The 18,931-nt window shown below is 44.2% G+C and overlaps 1 protein-coding gene across 2 annotated transcripts in view; it reads left to right on the top strand.

Annotated features, from left to right (window-relative positions):
• Positions 1–18,931, top strand: part of LOC148011682 (heparan-alpha-glucosaminide N-acetyltransferase-like protein (DUF1624)) — a 352,978-nt gene that overhangs the window by 320,332 nt on the left and 13,715 nt on the right. For both annotated transcript variants that reach the window (XM_087670955.1, XM_087670954.1), the window contains exons 10-12: positions 452–530; positions 668–759; positions 846–989. In XM_087670955.1, the coding sequence (XP_087527081.1) occupies positions 452–530; positions 668–759; positions 846–989 (315 nt within the window). The remainder of the gene's footprint in view (positions 1–451; positions 531–667; positions 760–845; positions 990–18,931) is intronic.

The following is an 18,931-nucleotide window of genomic DNA, read 5'->3' as shown; positions in this document are numbered from 1 at the left end:
TATCTGAGGGATTCAGGCACTTTCTTCCATACTGCGCCTCAGATGGTTTGGCATTATAGCCCACTGGATTGGTTGTTCACACAGCCATTGTATATGTGGTGTACTTTGTTACTCTTTACAGAGTTCCTTGTACCTCAAGTTTTTTGCCAAGGTGTTATTAATAGAATTTTCTTTTCTTGGAAAAAAAAAGATGCCTCATTAGGTCTGAGATTCAAATCATTTGATAATTAATTCTTGCAAAGCATTTATATTCTGCAGTTAGTGAATACAGTTACTACTGGATTAGCTAGCGGTAATGAGTAACGTTATTTGAAATTGAATTTTCACTTGGAACTAGGTGAAATACAATTTGTACAATTTCACTTTTTTCTTGCAATTTATTACAATGTGTGTGTCCTTAAATTGGCTGTGCAATAATGTCAGAAAGCAAGGTATGACTTTTGTATTTCAGGATCATAGAAGACGACTCATGGAGTGGATGTCATTTGCGGTTGTTCTCATGGTACTTGGCCTAATTTTAACTGCTTTTGGTAAGACCTTAGACAATTCAACATATTTCTTATAGCTTCTTTTTTTTCTTTTCCATTAGTCTCTCTTCACATGTATTAGCTTTCCAGAATAGTAAATAAAACACAGTTCTGGTATAACAGACGTGCATTTTGGCCAGGATTGCCATTAAATAAACCACTATATACCCTCAGCTATGTATTCTACACAGCAAGTTTTGCTGGAGTGATGTTCTGTGTGTTTTACATGCTGGTGAGTTATTTATCTTCTGCTTGTGGATTGTTCTTACTTTCTTGTAAAAATTTGTTGGGGATACTACAATGCTTTGGTTGTTGCAGGTGGACATAGTCGATTGGAGGCGGCCTTTCATGTTACTGGAATGGATGGGCATGAATGCGCTGCTTATATTTGTTCTTGCTGCAAGTGAAGTCTTTCCAGCTGCCATTCAAGGGTTTTATTGGAAGTCGCCTACACATAACTTGGTATCAATCTTCATTTTTTTGAACTCTACCTCTTTTTTTCCCTCACGGAGATTGTTGAATTAACAACTAGAATTATGTACAAACAGCCATTTGACCAACCAACTAGATCCAAAGACAGCTAGAAAATGACCTAAGGAGCCATAAGGCTGTGAGCAGGAAAGGGCAGATTGTTAAGGAGGAACAGCTGGATTGAAACGGATAATCTCCATCCCTGGAGCAGCTACCTCTCTAAGAATAATACCAGCAGAAACCATAGAACCCACTTGCCAACACTACAAACTGCGAAGCCTTACCTATATGAACATGGATACCTGTGTCCGTATCAAAAGGCATTCAGTGTCCTCCAGATATGCTAAAGACCAGTCCAACACAAAAGGTGAAAGAGCAGGCATCCTTTGGCTGTAAGTTGGTTGGCACTGGGCAGTGACATCTTACCCAAGAACTAGGAATGGATGGTGGTGCTCTGTTGTGCCACAAAGTCCACACTCTTGAGATAAGCCCTGCACGTCTTGCAATAGGACATAGCAAATCATGTTAGCAAATCGTGTTAAGAAATCCTCAAGATGCGGAAAATCCCAATTTGACTATGGGGATGAACCCTCTAAGGATGCCAAGGGAGGATACTGCCAAGTCCATTCCTTCAAAAGGTTCCAGATCAGTCAATGAATTCAAGGAACCCGGAAATAATGGTGAATACAACAAAAACAGCTAACCTGAGGCTGACCAAGAATGAGAGCATCTCAGACTGTTCTCAAAACCAGACTTGCCGTCCTGTTAAACTTGTTGCATAGCATTTTCTTTTCTTGCTAATCAAGCAATCCAGAGGAGAGCAAAACCTCATCCTGGATAGAATGTAAAGGTAGTCTACACTCTAGAGGATGCCAATAGTGAAGTGCAAGATCTCTTGTGAGGACTCATCAAAGTTGAAAAGTAAAAAGGTGGAGTTTTGATTTGTTGAATTCAATGCATGTGACCATGACACATAAGTTCAAATATTTCCACAGGAAAGCCCTACTTGTTCAATGGAAGCCTTGGCAATATCTACCAACGGATGCCAGTCCACACACGAAGATTACAAGAAAGTCTTCTGCAAAGTTGTCATATGAATCCTAACATCCAACAAAGCATGTCCACCAATGCACTCTAGTGACATGCTCCCAAGAGGCCTAAACTTGGCGAGGTTCATTTCCATGCTTCTTCCATAGCATGAAAGGAATGGGCTGCACCAATTCATCAAAACACTTCTATGTCTAAGGAGCAAAAGCACAAAGTAGATATCATATCAATCATTACCATCTGACCTACTTTGAGAGGTACATGCAAAGGCCAACCCTAATATTTTGAATACAAAAGATAGATGCAGGAGAAGATCCAATTCAAAAATGTTTTAGGGGCCATATCCATTCCAATGGGGTAACCCAAGTATCCACTAACCTCAATAGGGAAATAGCTACACCTTGCCAGGCCAAAGCATTCAGGTCTCTCTCTGTCCAGCTGATGAGAATGGACTTACACACTTTGATGTAGAGATCCTGGGCCAGACCCAACAGTCCCCATATAGCCATTCTTCTGTCCACATTGAATTTCTCAGCCTTGAGAAATGTATGAATCATCTACAAAAGATTGTGCAAGGATGTTTACCCCACTAGGAGTTAGACCAATGAGTTCATCATCAATCACGAGGTTATCCAGCAAACAAAGCATGGGCTGAGTCACCGAAACAAAAGTCAAAGGGCTAAGGGGACATCCTTGTCTTTTTTGGGGTTTTTTTTTTTGGTGGGGGGGGGGGGAGAGAGAGAGAGAGAGAGAGAGATTTCATGAGCTTTATGGGAAAAAAAGAAACAGAGAGATTTTATGAGCTCCATACCACAACCTTATCTAGCAAAGCAAGCATTGGATGAGTCACCAAAGCAAACAGCAAAGGGCTAAGGGACATCCTTGCTTTTTTTCAAAAAGCAAAATTTATTAATAACACCTCGGAAAAAAACGTAACATAAAATACAAAGTACAAGAAGTCCTATGAAGGACTACTAAGTACATCATAAAGACTGGTTGAGTGAATAACTAATCTGGTGGGCTCTTATGCTAGTCCATGTGAGGAATGTTTGGAAGTAGACTGAGACGGATCCACACACATATTAAAGTCCCTCATGATAAAACCAAGCCTTCTGAGAGAAAGGCATGAATGCAACTTCTGTGAGAGCTGAGGATCAAGGTACAGCTGGGATTCAGTAGACAGTGTGAGAGTGAGAGACAGAGTTGAAGCACGACACCCAAGAGAATAGACTGAATGAGTGTAATCTGAAAGTACAAAGTACAACCCTTAAACCTTAGGGTTGTAGGGGGGTGTTCACACCCGACACACACTAAGTGCCTAAATGTGTGTAACATAAGCACATAAGTACATACGATAATAAGGCCATAAGTCTGGGGGAAAAAACCTCTCCTACCGAGAGTAAAAGTGCCCCAGTGTCCTACTGATCACCGACACTCCCATATGAGCGTAGGCGTAAGTAAGGCGTGAGTAAAATACCCAACAAACCCCCCTGGAGTGAAGAGTGATCAAGAGTACAAGGATCATCCGCCACCAAAGGATATCAAATTTAAAGCATCGCGAAATGCTTCAAATTTGTCACGAGGAAGAGCTTTGGTGAAGATGTCTGCCACATTACTGGTGGTAGGACAATAGACAAGGCTGATATCACCTGCATGTAGCCTCTCTCTGACAAAGTGATAGTGAATCTCAATGTGTTTCGTGCGAGCATGAAACACTGGGTTCCGTGCCACTGCAATGGCACTTTGACTGTCAGTGAACAAAGGAGTAGGCTCAGTAACAGATACATCCAAATCAGCTAGCAAGCATCTAAGCCATACGCATTCAACTGTGGTGGTGAAAGCTGCCTTGTATTCAGCTTCACATGACGATGTGGCAACAGTGGATTGTTTCTTGCTAAGCCAAGAAATGCAAGAAGTGCCAAGAAAGAAACAATTGCCACTAGTAGAGTGACGTGTATCAAAATCACCAGCCCAATCAGAATCACTGTAAGCATGTAAATGCAATGGTCCCCCCTTGGCATAAAGCAACCCAAGAGAACGAGTACCCTGCAAGTAGCGGAAAACACGCTTGACAGCTTGCCAATGTGACATACGTGGCTGATGCATATACCTGCTCAAGGCTGAAACTGCAAACTGTATGTCCGGCCTAGTATTGCATAGATAGATAAGGCATCCAACTGCAGGAGCATATGTATGTATATCAAACAAATCACTGTCATCATGTAATGACAGTTTCAGTCCAGGTTCCATGGGAGTACAAACTGGCTTGCAATCCTGTAAGCCAAATTTCTCAAGAAGCTGCCCAATATACCTTGACTGTGATAACCCAATACCTCGAGCAGTATGTATGAACTGGATGCCCAAGTAGTAATGCAAAACTCCCAAGTCAGACATGTCAAAAGTTTGCTGCAAATTTTGTTTGAATGCTGAAATCTGATCAGCATGTGTTCCAGTGAGCAAAAGGTCATCAACATAAAGACATAAAATCAGCATAGATCCCCCTTCTTTACATACGTAAAGGGTAGACTCAGATGAACTGTTTAGAAACCCCTGACCAAGCAAGAAAGCATCTATCTTTTCATACCAAGCTCTAGGAGCTTGTTTTAAACCATATAGTGCCTTTTTTAGCTTGTATATCAAATGTTCTGAGCCTTCAACTGCAAAACCAATGGGTTGCTGTACATAAACTTCCTCCTGAAGTTCCCCATGCAAAAATGCAGTCTTGATATCTAGCTGATGAACTGTCCAACCATAATGTGCAGCCAAAGCAATCATAGACCTGATGGTCGTCATACGGGAAGTAGGAGCAAATGTCTCCTCATAATCAATGCCCTTTTTCTGTGCGTAGCCTTTAGCTACCAGCCGTGCCTTGTATTTATCTATGGATCCATCTGCTTTTCTTTTCAATTTGTAGACCCATTTTGTTCCAATGGCTTTCTTCCCAAATGGCAAGGACACCAAATCCCAAGTGTGATTCTTAGTAATAGAATCTAATTCAGCTTGCATGGCTGCCTTCCAATGCACACTGTGTTGTGCATCCTCATAACATTCAGGCTCTTCATTATCAAAAGTACTTGCTGCCATAATAAACTCCATAGTATGTGCTGAATCATGCAAACAAGTTTACCTTCTAGTACGACCAGCCATGGGTGCATCCAAAGGACTATCTTGCATAGTCTGCAAATACCATCTAGGTAGCTGTCTAGCATCCTGGCTGTGTGCAAGCTCTTGCTGAATTTCTGTTTCAGCATTATGCTGAGTATTCCGATCAGCCAATGGCTGAATTTCTGCACTTTCCATAGGAGCAGTTGGCTGAACATTAGGTTCATTTTGTGAACCTCCAGCTGAGTCACCAAAAGTAATGGGCAGCAGCCCTTCAAAAACATCACGGGCAGCCTGATATGTGTCCAAACCAGCCAAGGATAATTCTGATTTTTCATCAAAAACAACATCCCTGCTGACAAAAACCTTCTTAGTAACGGGATCATTGAGTCTGTAGCCTTTGCTCTCATTGCTATATCCCATAAAAATGCACTTAACAGCCTTGTTGTCCAATTTTCTTCTAAGTACCTGTGGAATATAGGCATAGGCAAGACATCCATGTTGGGTATCTCACACGCCTTACTTACGCCTACGCTCATATGGGAGTGTGCGGGTGATCACTAGGACACTGGGGCACTTTTTACTCTCGGTAGGAGAGGTTTTTTCCCCCAGATTATGTGTACTATTTTGTATGTGCTTGTGGTGCACACTTATGGGCACTTACTGTGTTCGGGTGTGAACAGCCTCTTATAACCCTAAGGTATAAGGGTTATCATTTGTACTTTCAGCTAACACTCTATTCAGTACTATTGCATTGGGTATCGTGCTCAACTCTGTCTCTCACTCTCACACTGTCTACTGCACTTCAGCTGCACCTCGATCCTCTCCCATCTGACATTTGGTATCAGAGCTGGTCAGCAGCTCTGCACAACTCCCGAGGATTCTGCACAGCTCCCGAGGACTCAGCCGCCGTCGCTAGTCAGCTCAGGTTTGGGCCTACATCTGTCTGCCCTGTGCAGACTCGTCAGTCAGCCCATCTCCTTCCTGTAGCAGTGCCGCCAGGAGCCCCGCCAGATTGGCGCCTCTGTGCCCTAGCGCCAGCTCGTCAGACAGCGCCACCAGCTGCCTGCGCCGCCTGGACCTGGAGCTGAAGCCGCCTTGTCTGTCACGAGCCCTGCTCCTGCGTGTGCCAGTTCGTGACCAGCGCCGCCCTGTCTGCGAGAAGCTCCACCTGACGCGCCTCCTGTACTTGCAGATGCCGTCGCCACCTAACGCGCCTCCTGACGCCGCCCTGTCATGTCCTTGCCAGCTGACGCCCTGTCCCGCCATCTGACGCCCTGTCCCGCCACTGGTACCCTGTCCCGCCACCTGTCTCCTGACACGCCACCAGTGCCCTGACGTGCCGCCTATCTCCTGACGCGCCATCCTGTACCTTGTACCTGTGCGTCAGTCCGACTGTACCCAGCAGTCATTACCTCGGGAATCGTGCCCGTCGTCAACACGCAGAGGTAACATTCTGCACTTTTCTTTTACACAGGAGTTCGTGCAACAGGTTCAGGTTCAGCATTGGGAAACGTGCTGAACAGCAGGTTCAGTTTTCAGCATTGGGAAACGTGCTGTGTCAGTCTGTGACACATTGAATGCACATTTTGGGGCTTTTGTAACAGACATTTGTGACAGAAATTTTGGGCGGAAAATTTTGGGGCTTTTGATGTTTTAGTGCTGCTGAGCACTAATTGCACCTTGGGAAGCGTGCATCAGTGACAGTTTTTTTTTGACAGAGTACCCTTTGCACATTAATTGCAGACTTGTGTTTGCTGCAATTTCTGGAAATTTGCAGATTTCCAGCCCGTACTGCATTGACATTGCTCTATTGCCTTTTGGGAAATAATGGCAAATCAGGGAGGAGATGTATTCACCTATGTGTCCAAGGAAGACCGATTGGATGGGAACAATTATTCCCTTTGGTCTTTCATGATGAAGAATGTATTAGTGGCCAAAAATTTGTGGGATTATGTCAGTGGAGAGGAAGCACGACCGGGAGTTGTGGCTCCCGCTACTCCTCCTCCAGGAGGACGTGCAAGAGGGCAACCTCAGCCCCCTCCACCTCAGCCCGCTCAGCCACTTCCCCCAAGAACTGCAGCTCAGAAAGCTTGGGATACACGGGATGCACAGGCTATGTCGCTGATTGCATTGGCAGTTCAGCGTTCTATCATTCCTCATATTCGTTCAGCAGCTTCTTCACAAGAAGCTTGGTTGACATTGGAGCAGATGTTTGCAGGAAAGAATGAGACTCGCATCTCTTTCTTGAAGAAAGAGCTAGAGACTCTAAAGATGAATGAGGGTGATTCTATGCAGGATCATCTCAACAAAATTCAGGACTTGCGGGAGCAACTCATGAATGTGGATGAGTACTACTCAGATGCGCAGCTGATTTCTACGACATTGAATTCACTGCCTCCCTCTTACTTGGCTTTTCATACTGCCTTGAACCTCACTATGAGGATTTCGAAAGAGCCCATCACTTTCATTCAGCTTGTCAGTTTGCTTCTAGAGGAGGAGCAAACTAGACGGAACAGTGGTGTGGATGGTATAGCCTCTGAGCAGGCTTTTATGTCAAGGCAGAAGGGTAAAAACAGCCAAGGGAAAAATGCTTCGCAGAGTTCTGGTAGTAGTAGCACTTCACAGACAAGTCAGAAACAGGGGGGCACGCAAGCCAAGAAAGGAAAATGCCATTACTGCAAGAAGCCTGGCCACTATATCACTGAGTGCAGGAAGCGCATCGCCAAAGAGAAGAAGAAGGAGTCAGGGATGTCTGTTTCTGCAGCTCCTTCCACTGCTAGCAAGTCCGCGTCCTTTGTTGCAGCCAGGGACTATTGTTTTTACACTTGCAGTTATGATGTCTCTTGGGCTGATAGAGCATTTAGCTCTACAGAAGATGCTGACACTTGGTTCTTTGACAGTGGTGCTTCACGCCATATCACATCTCGTAGAGATTTGTTTGCTTCTCTTGGTGCACCTCCCGTTGGGAAGTCTGTTCAGTGTGCTAATAATGCATCATACCCTGTTCGTGGTATTGGGGAGATTCAGCTTACAGCCATTGATGGCTCTATTCTCCGCCTACAGGATGCTTTGTATGTGCCTGGCATTAAGAAGAATCTGCTTTCCATTTCTTCTATGGCACGTTGTGGTTTGCAGGTCACCTTTGATGATGACCGTTGCATGGTCCGTGACAAGGAACACATGACATTGGTCTTGACAGGTTCTCTGTGTCATGGGTTATATGAGTTGGATGCTCTTTCGGTAGATCAGTCTGCATATTTGACATCCACTCTTACTCCTGCTATGTTAGAGGCAGAGTTATGGCATGCTCGTTTGGGGCATGTAAACTATGGCAGCTTGATGCTATTACAGCGTACTCAGATGTTGGATGGATTACCTCTCTTGGAGAGACCTCCTGAGCATTTATGCGAGGGTTGCATTTTGGGGAAAATGCATCGTTTCTCTTTTCCCCGTGATGTTGCTTTTAGAACAACAGCCAGACTGCAGCTTGTGCATTCGGATGTTTGTGGGCCCATGCAGACACAGTCATTGGGTGGTTGTTACTATTTTGTAACATTTATTGATGACTTTACACGTTTTTGCTGGGTCTACTGCTTGAAAAAGAAGTCAGAAGTGTATGATGCATTTTTGGCTTTCAGTGCACTTGTGGAAACTCAGTCTGGTTGCAAGATTAAGACTCTCCGTTCGGACCGAGGGGGGGAATACATGTCCTCTATGCTGAATTCTTATTTGCAGCAGAAGGGCATTATCCATCAGTACACTACTGCATATACTCCACAGCAGAATGGGGTAGCAGAGAGGAAAAATCGGTCACTCATGGAGATGGCCAGATGTATGCTGAAGGCAAAGAGTTTGCCTCATAGTTTTTGGATGGAAGCCGTCATGTGCGCTTGCCACATTTTGAACAGATGCCCTACCAAGGCCTTGAAAACCGTCACACCTTTTGAGGCTTGGCACAGCCGCAAACCTTCTGTTGGCCACTTCCGTACTTTTGGGTGTCTTGCATATGCCCATATTCCACAGGTACTTCGAAAGAAGTTGGACAACAAGGCTGTAAAATGCATCTTTATGGGATATAGCAGCGAAAGCAAAGGCTACAGACTCTATGATCCCGTGACCAAGAAGGTTTTTGTCAGCAGGGATGTTGTATTTGATGAAAAATCAGAATTATCCTTGGCTGGTTTTGATACATATCAGGCTGCCCGTGATGTCTTTGAAGGGCTGCTGCCCATCACATTTGGTGATTCAGCTGGTACTTCAGCAAATGAACCTAATGTTCAGCCAGCTGCTCCTATGGAACATGCAGTAAATCAGCACATTGCTGAAACTGAAATTCAGCAGGAACTTGTACACAGTCAGGAAGCAAGACAGGTGCCTAGATGGTACACGCAGACTATGAGAGATAGTCATTTGGAAACACCCTTGGCTGGTCGTACTCGAAGGCAAACTCGACTGCATGATTCAGCACATTCCATGGAGTTTGTTATGGCAGCATGTACTCATGATAATGAGGAGCCTGAATGTTTTGAGGATGCACGACATAGTGTGCATTGGATGGCAGCCATGCAAGCTGAATTGGATTCTATTCATAAGAATCATACTTGGGATTTGGTGTCTTTGCCAGTTGGCAAGCGTGCCATTGGTACGAAATGGGTCTACAAATTGAAAAGGAATGCAGATGGATCCATAGATAAGTACAAGGCACGGCTGGTAGCTAAAGGCTACGCACAGAAAAAGGGCATTGACTATGAGGAGACCTTTGCTCCTACCTCCCGTATGACGACCATTCGGTCTATGATTGCCTTGGCTGCACATTTTGGTTGGAAAGTGCATCAGCTGGATATAAAGACTGCATTCTTACATGGGGAACTTCAGGAAGAAGTGTATGTACAGCAGCCCATTGGTTTTGCAGTTGAAGGCTCAGAAAATTTAGTATGCAAGCTGAAAAAAGCTCTATATGGTTTGAAACAAGCTCCACGAGCTTGGTACGCAAAGATAGATGCTTTCTTGCTTAGTCAGGGGTTTGTAAACAGCCCATCTGAGTCTACCCTTTATGTACATAAAGAAGGGGGATCCATGCTGATTTTGTGTCTATATGTAGATGACCTTTTGCTCACTGGAACACATGCTGATCAGATTTCAGCATTCAAAAATAATTTACAGCAAACTTTTGACATGTCTGACTTGGGTATTTTGCACTATTACTTGGGCATCCAGTTTGTACATGATGCTAGAGGCATTGGATTATGTCAGTCAAGGTACATTGGGCAACTTCTTGAGAAGTTTGGCTTACAGGATTGCAAGCCAGTTTGTACACCCATGGAACCTGGGCTCAAACTGTCATTACATGATGACAGTGATTTGTTTGATATCCATACTTATGCTCCAGCAGTGGGATGTCTCATCTATCTATGCCACACTCGGCCAGACATACAGTTTGCCGTTTCAGTTTTGAGCAGGTACATGCATCAGCCTCGTATGTCGCATTGGCAAGCTGTGAAGCGTGTGTTTCGTTACTTGCAGGGTACTAGAGCTCTTGGATTGCTTTATGCCAAGGGGGGACCACTGCAGTTACATGCTTACAGTGACTCTGATTGGGCTGGTGATTTTGATACTCGTCACTCCACTAGTGGCAATTGTTTCTTTCTTGGCTCGTCATGCATTTCTTGGCTTAGCAAGAAACAATCCACTGTTGCCACGTCGTCATGTGAAGCTGAGTACAAGGCAGCCTTCACTACTGCAGTTGAGTGCGTATGGCTTAGACGCTTACTTGCTGATTTGGATGTATCTGTTACGGAGCCTACTCCTTTATATACTGACAGTCAGAGTGCCATTGCAATGGCACGGAACCCTGTGTTTCATGCTCGCACGAAACACATAGAGATTCACTACCACTTTGTCAGAGAGAGGCTACATGCAGGTGATATCAGCCTTGTCTACTGTCCTACCACCAGCAATGTGGCAGACATCTTCACCAAAGCTCTTCCACGAGACAAATTTGAAGCATTTCGTGATGCTTTGAATTTGACGCCCTTTGGTGGCAGATGATCCTTGTACACTTGATCACTCTTCACTCCAGGGGGGTTTGTTGGGTATCTCACACGCCTTACTTACGCCTACGCTCATATGGGAGTGTGCGGGTGATCACTAGGACACTGGGGCACTTTTTACTCTCGGTAGGAGAGGTTTTTTCCCCCAGATTATGTGTACTATTTTGTATGTGCTTGTGGTGCACACTTACGGGCACTTACTGTGTTCGGGTGTGAACAGCCCCTTATAACCCTAAGGTATAAGGGTTATCATTTGTACTTTCAGCTAACACTCTATTCAGTACTATTGCATTGGGTATCGTGCTCAACTCTGTCTCTCACTCTCACACTGTCTACTGCACTTCAGCTGCACCTCGATCCTCTCCCATCTGACAATCCAAAGGTACGAAAGTGACCAACAGAAGGTTTACGGCTGTTCCAAGCCTCAAATGGTGTGATGGTCTTCAAGGCTTTGGTAGGGCATCTATTCAAAATATGGCAAGCACACATGACTGCTTCCATCCAAAAACTATGAGGCAAGCTCTTTGCCTTCAGCATACATCTGGCCATCTCCATGAGTGACCGATTTTTCCTCTCTGCTACCCCATTCTGCTGTGGAGTATAAGCTGTAGTATACTGATGTACTATGCCCTTCTGCTGCCTCTGATACCAAATGTGAGAGCTGAGGATCAAGGTACAGCTGGGATTCAGTAGACAGTGTGAGAGTGAGAGACAGAGTTGAAGCACGACACCCAAGAGAATAGACTGAATGAGTGTAATCTGAAAGTACAAAGTACAACCCTTAAACCTTAGGGTTGTAGGGGGGTGTTCACACCCGACACACACTAAGTGCCTAAATGTGTGTAACATAAGCACATAAGTACATACGATAATAAGACCATAAGTCTGGGGGAAAAAACCTCTCCTACCGAGAGTAAAAAGTGCCCCAGTGTCCTACTGATCACCGACACTCCCATATGAGCGTAGGCGTAAGTAAGGCGTGAGTAAAATACCCAACAACTTCAGCCATAATTCACAATGGCTAGAGACATTATTGGAGGCATATACACCAACCAGCCGTAGCACTTCTCCATTCCAAGTAATCTCAACAGCAAGAACTCTACCTAACACCTCTCTCTTTTATGAACATTTAGTAGCACACCAAAGTGAGTTCCAGCAGGAATACGAGCATAGAAAAGCTTGAAGCCATAACAGTGCAGGATGCTTCCTCATCTTTGTGACTCTTGTGCTCCATAGCACACAAAACATCCCAACCATTCGAATGCAAGATTTGCCACATAGCATGTTTACTACTTCAGCATATACCACACACATTACATGCAGCCATCTTCATGAAGAACCATAAGCAAAGCAAGTTTGTGTCTAAAACTGCCTTCCTTTGGCCTTAGTTGCCAAGGTAGCAAGAACACCCTCGTCCAAAAAGTTGGCTAGAATAGCAAAAGAATTCTTTCCAATACTATGCACATCAGAAATCGAGGGCTGATCCATACCAATAAGGCTATGATGTGGATATCTCCAATCCCAAACAGTAATCACTTTAGCTCATTTATCAAAAGCTAGGAGACTAGGAGGAGTACGCAATGATTCCTATCAGGACATCAAATTTTAATCCATTTTAGAACTTGACAGTGCCATACCAGTAATCTAAGGGGACAGTTGATCCTTGCAACGCACATAAGTATGCAAAGAATTATGTGCATCAGCCAAGGATCCACTATACAAGGCATCAAGAGTCTTTTTGCCCTTCTTGGAATGCACCTTCTTCCAACCATGAGCATCATCAGGCAGAGACAAAATGAGTTGTTTCCCTTTATCCATATCACCCATCACTGGCTGGGTATCCATGCAGATATCCGAAGCAGGACCATCCTATTGCATAGCAAATGAATCATTCATGCAACAGCCCTCCTCCCATTTTGTCGGGCACTTTGCCATAAAATGGCCTAGCTGGCCAGAAGTGAAACAATGTCCCACAAAAGCTTCCCATTTCAAATGAAAATGCAGAGAATGCATGCCCGGAGAATCAAGGCACAACCAAGTAGGACGCTTCTGAGGAGTATCCCAGGGCATGCACATTCTATTTCTATCAGCAGCACGAGTGCCAGGAGGAACCAATACCTTACCAATCTCAGTCATGGCATTAGTCAAAAGAGACCAGTGGACAGTCCTCAGCCTTCACCCAAACTGGGCAGCCTTGCTTGAGCAGTTTTGTAAAGTCAGCCATTGGCCTCCATGGAACAACATGCACCAATGTGTAGCAGCAGCTTGCCCAAAAGTACATCTTGGTGATGAGAGGATTTAAGCATAACCTCATAAAATCCCCTAGGTCCAATAAAAATCTCCTCAACACAGTCTGCTTGAAAAATAACCAACAACTGAACTGAATACACCCTTCATAGATCATAGGCCTCTACCACCTGATCTATGAAGGTTGTATTCAGTTCAGTTGTTGTGCAAAGAGCTAATCACAAAGTTGTATCCAGCACCTGTTAATACCAGTCTCTCTTTCTCCGTATACTATTCTGATCTGGAAAGTTTCAGCCTGGTCTCCAGGGTTTTGGTGCACAGTCGCACTTCTTGCAGTGATCAGATCTGCAGCGTCTGAACATGGCAATCTGCAGTCTCACAGCAGCTGCAAACACTGCACACATCTAGGCTGCATGTCAATCTGCAACGCTGCATTTCTGGTCTAGTCACCAGCCAGCAGCCCTCCATTTCTACTCTGAACGTGACATGCACATTTCAAGTCCTATAGGTCTCCAGTACCTCTGAAAAAGTAGAAGAGAAACCACGAAGGCTCTCTATCAATTGTCAATCTATGTGGATCATTTGCTACTCACTGAGGTAGATGAAGCTAAAATTTGAGTCTTCAAAGCTAATTTTGACTAGTCTATCAACATTGGGATGGCTACATACTAGTTGACTCTTGAGCATTCAATTTACATAGCAAAAGGGTAGCATTCTCTGCAGTAAACGTACTATATCCTTAATTTACTGAAATGTCGCCCTGAGAGGGGGCAACTTTTGGAGGAGGCTACATGATAGACGTGCTGGGTAGGCAAATACTATGACTCTGAATCAGATTGTAGGTTTTGGTTGGATATTGTGCAAGCTGGTTTCCAAGTGAGTCCCCTAATCACTAACTAGCTCGATAGGGTAGTAACGTGAGAAATCACTTGTTCCCACAGTAACTTAGCTCTGGTATGACGTCGTTGAGCATTTGCTCTGTAACTTTTTTGATTATCCACTATAAGTCATCTCCTTAGTATCCTCATGCCAATGGCCAAGTTGAGTCCGCCAACAACATTTTGCTTAATGTTTTGGGCTTGGATACAACAGGACCCAGTAGCATGCGCAACAAAGACATTGTGAGAGGCTGAGAGGATCGAAGCTCAGCTGAGAGTGCAGTAGACAGTGTAGAGAGTGAAGCATGACACCTATGCAATAGATTGAAAGAGTGTAAACAGAAAGTTCAAAGTACAGCCCTTAAACCTTAGGGTTGTAGGGGGTGTTCATACCCGAACATGATAAGTGCCCGTAAGTGTGTAACATAGGCACATACGAAAGAAGAGAATAAGTCTGGGGGAAAAAACCTCTCATACTGAGAGTAAAAAGTGCCCCAATGTCCTACTGATCACCGATACTCCTCTGTGAGCGTAGGCATGAGTGAAACCCAAAAAACCCCCCGGAAGTGAAGAGTGATCAAAAGTACAAGGATCATCGGCCACCAAAGGAGATTAAATTTAAAGCATTGTGAAATGCTTCAAATTTGTCACAAGGAAGAGCTTTGGTGAAGATGTCTGCCACATTACTAGTGGTAGGACAATAGACAAGGCTGATATCACCTGCATGTAGCCTCTCTCTGACAAAGTGATAATGTATCTCAATGTGAAGATGTCTGCCACATTACTGGTGGTAGGACAATAGACAAGGCTGATATCACCTGCATATAGCCTCTCTCTAACAAAGTGATAATGTATCTCAATGTGTGTCGTGCGTGTATGAAACACTGGGTTCCGTGCCACTGCAATGGAACTCTGACTATCAGTGAACAAAGCACTAGCCTCCGTAACAGATACATCCAAATCAGCTAGCAAGCATCTAATCCATACACATTCAACTGTAGTAGTGAAAGCTGCCTTGTATTCAACTTCACATGACAATGTGGCAACACTGGATTGTTTCTTGCTAAGTCAAGATATGCAAGATGAGCCAAGAAAGAAACAATTGCCACTAGTGGAGTGACGTGAATCATAATCACCAGCCCAATCAAAATCATTGTAAGCATATAACTGCAGTGGTCCCCCTTGGAATAAAGCAATCCAAGAGATCTAGTACCTTGCAGGTAACGAAAGACAGGTTTAACGGCTTGCCAATGTGACATGTGTGGCTAATGCGTATATCTACTCAGGGCTGAAACTGCAAACTGTATGTCTAGCCTAGTATTGCATAGGTAAATATGACAACTGTTGGAGCATATGTGTGTATATCAAACAAATCACTGTCATCATGCAATGACAGCTTCAATGCAGGTTCCATTGGTGTACCAACTAGCTTGCAATCTTGTAAGCCAAACCTCTCAAGGAGTTTACCAATGTATCTTGGCTGTGACAAACCAATACCTCTAGCATCATGTATGAACTAAATACCCAAGTAATAATGCAAAGACCCCGAGTCTGACATCTCAAAAGTTTGTTGCAAATTTTGTTTAAATGCTGAAATCTGATCAGCATGTGTCCTTGTAAGAAAAAGGTCATCACCATATAGACAAATGATCAGCATGGATCCCCCCTCTTTACATATGTAAAGGGTAGACTCAAATGATCTGTTTATAAACCCTTGGTTGAGTAAAAAGGCATCAATCTTTACATACCAAACTCTAGGAGCTTGTTTTAAGCCATATAAAGCCTTTTTCAGCTTGCAAACCAAGTGTTCGGATCCCTCAACTGCAAAACCAATGGGTTGCTGTACATATACTTCCTCATGCAGTTCCCCATGTAAAAATGCAGTTCTAATATCTAACTGATGCACGGTCCATCCATAATGGGCAGCCAAAGCAACCATAGACCTGATGGTAGTCATTCCAGAGGTAGGAGCATATGTCTCCTCATAGTCAATGCCTTTCTTCTGTGCATAGCCCTTAGCTACAAGCCTTGCCTTATATTTGTCAATGGATCCATTTGCATTTCTTTTCAACTTGTAGACCCATTTTGTTCCTATGGCTGTCTTCCCAATGGGCAAAGATACTAAATCCCATGTTTGATTCTTAATGATAGAATCAAATTCAGCTTGCATTGCTGCCATCCAATGCACATTATGTTGTTCATCCTCAAAACATTCAGGCTTCTCATTATCAATTATACTTGCTGCCATAACAAACTCCATGGTATGTGCAGTATCATGCATACGAGGTTGCCTTCTAGTACGACCAGCCAATGCACATTATGTTGTGCATCCTCAAAACATTCAGCCTCCTCATCATTAATTGTACTTGCTGCCATAACAAAATCCATGGTATGAAAATCCATGGTATGTGCAGTATCATGCATACGAGCTTGCCTTCTAGTACGACCAGCCATGGGTGCATCCAGATGACTATCGTTCATAGTCTATAAATACCCATCTAGGCATTGTCTTGCCTCTTGACTATGTACAAGCTCTTGCTGAATTTCAGATTCAGCACTTTCCTGAATATTCAGATCAGCCAATGGCTGATTTCCTACATTTTCCAATGAAGCAGCTGGCTGAACATTAAGGTCACATGCTGAAGCTCCAGCTGAATCACCAAATGAAATGGGCAGCAGCCCTTCATATACATCACGGGCAGCCTGATATGTGTCAAAACTTGCAAGGGATAATTTAATTTTTCATCAAAGAGTACATCTCTACTAACAAATACCTTTTTAGAGACAGGTCATAGAGTCTATAGCCTTTTCTCTCACTACTATATCCTACAAAAATGCATTTGACAGCCTTGTTATCAAACTTTTTTCTGAGTACTTGAAGAATGTGTGCATACGCAAGACATCCAAAGGTACAAAAGTGCCCAATAGAAGGTTTCTAGCTGTTCCAAGCCTCAAAAGGCGTAACATTCTTTAATGCTTTGGTGGAGCATCTGTTTGAAACATGGCAAGCACACGTTACGGCTTCCATCCAAAAACTGTGTGGCAAGCTCTTTGCTTTCAACATACATCTGGCCATCTCTATGAGTGTCCAATTCTTCCTCTCTACAAACCCATTCTGCTGTGGAGTATAAGAAATAGTGAACTGATGAACAATGCCCTTTTGCTTCAAAAACGAATTCAGCATAGAGGACATATATTCCCCTCCTCGGTCCGAACGAAGAGTCTTTATTTTACAGCCAAATTGGTTCTCAACAAGTGCTACAAAAGCCAAGAATGCATCATACACTTCTGACTTTTTCACTAAAGAATAGACCCAGCAAAATCGTATAAAGTCATCAATAAAAGTCACAAAGTAGTAACATCCACCCAATGACTTTGTCTGCGTAGGGCCACATACATGTGAATGCACTAACTGTAACTTGGCTGTGGCTCTAAAAGCAACATCACGGGGAAATGAAAACCGATGCATTTTTCCCAAAATACATCCTTCGCACAAGTGCTTAGGAGGTCTCTCCGAGACTGAGACTACAGTACATTTGCCAATGTCTCCACAAAGATCAAAAGCCCCAAAATTCTTGACTTATTTGCCCAAAATTTTGCATCAATCATGTCCCAAAGATGTATTCAGATTTCTGTGTCTGCCCTTGTCCAAAGATGAATCTAGAATAAAATAATAATAATAATAAACTTGTACCTCGCAATGGCGTAAGCTTGTGGCTCGAGGCGCGCTGGAGGCCGAGTACAGGAGATCAGGCCGCAGGGCAGCACTAGAGGCAGGCATGGCACAGGGCATGGGCAGCGTTGGAGGCAGTGTTGACAGGCGCAAGGCTGGCAAGGCTGGAAGGAGAGGGCTAGAGACAGTTGAGCGGAGATGGTGAGCTGGAGGCAACATGTTGGCATTCAAGCGGCGCTTAGTAGATGCAGGCAGCGCTTTCATGGTGGGCAAGTGGGCACAGGAAGGCTGGCAGCATGGTGGGTGTTGGCACAGGCGCAAACAACGGGTCAGAAGGCAGCAGACACCAGGAGCAATGACTATAGGAGATAGAGCCGTCATGCGTAGTTGGCACAAGGCATGGGCAGCAGGCTGCTGACGGACGCTGGCACACAGGCAGCGTTGGAGCTACGGGCTGGACAAGGCGCTACTGTGGTGGACCTGGCAGTGCAGGTGGCAGATCTGCTACAAAAGCCGAGCTGAGAAGGTGGAGCTTTGATACTAAATGTGAAAGGCTGTCAGCACAGAAATCAGTAGACAGTATGAGAGTGAAGCACGACACCCAGTGCAATAGACTAAAAGAGTGTATAGTGAAAGTACAAGGTACAACCCTTAAACCTTAGGGTTGTAGGGGGTGTTCACACCCGAACACGAGAAGTGCCCATAAGTGTGTGACATAAGCACATACAAAATAAGACCATAAGTCTAGGGGGAAAAAACCTCTCCTACCGAGAGTAAAAAGTGTCATAGTGTCCTACTGATCACCGATACTCTTCTATGAGCATAGGCATGAGTGAAACCCAACAGACATTGCTTTTGAGACTTCCCTAGAGCCCAGGAGGTGTGGAGGAGAGCCCTCAAGTTGGTATTTCACAGCATAACAAAGACCACGGT

The sequence above is a fragment of the Lygodium microphyllum genome, chromosome 28 (genome assembly GCF_053477565.2).
Source record: "Lygodium microphyllum isolate KBCC chromosome 28, Lygodium_microphyllum_v1.1.10, whole genome shotgun sequence".
Lineage (NCBI taxonomy): Eukaryota > Viridiplantae > Streptophyta > Polypodiopsida > Schizaeales > Lygodiaceae > Lygodium > Lygodium microphyllum.
Note: the sequence above shows the minus strand (reverse complement) of the source record. Positions and strands in the feature narration are given on the sequence as shown.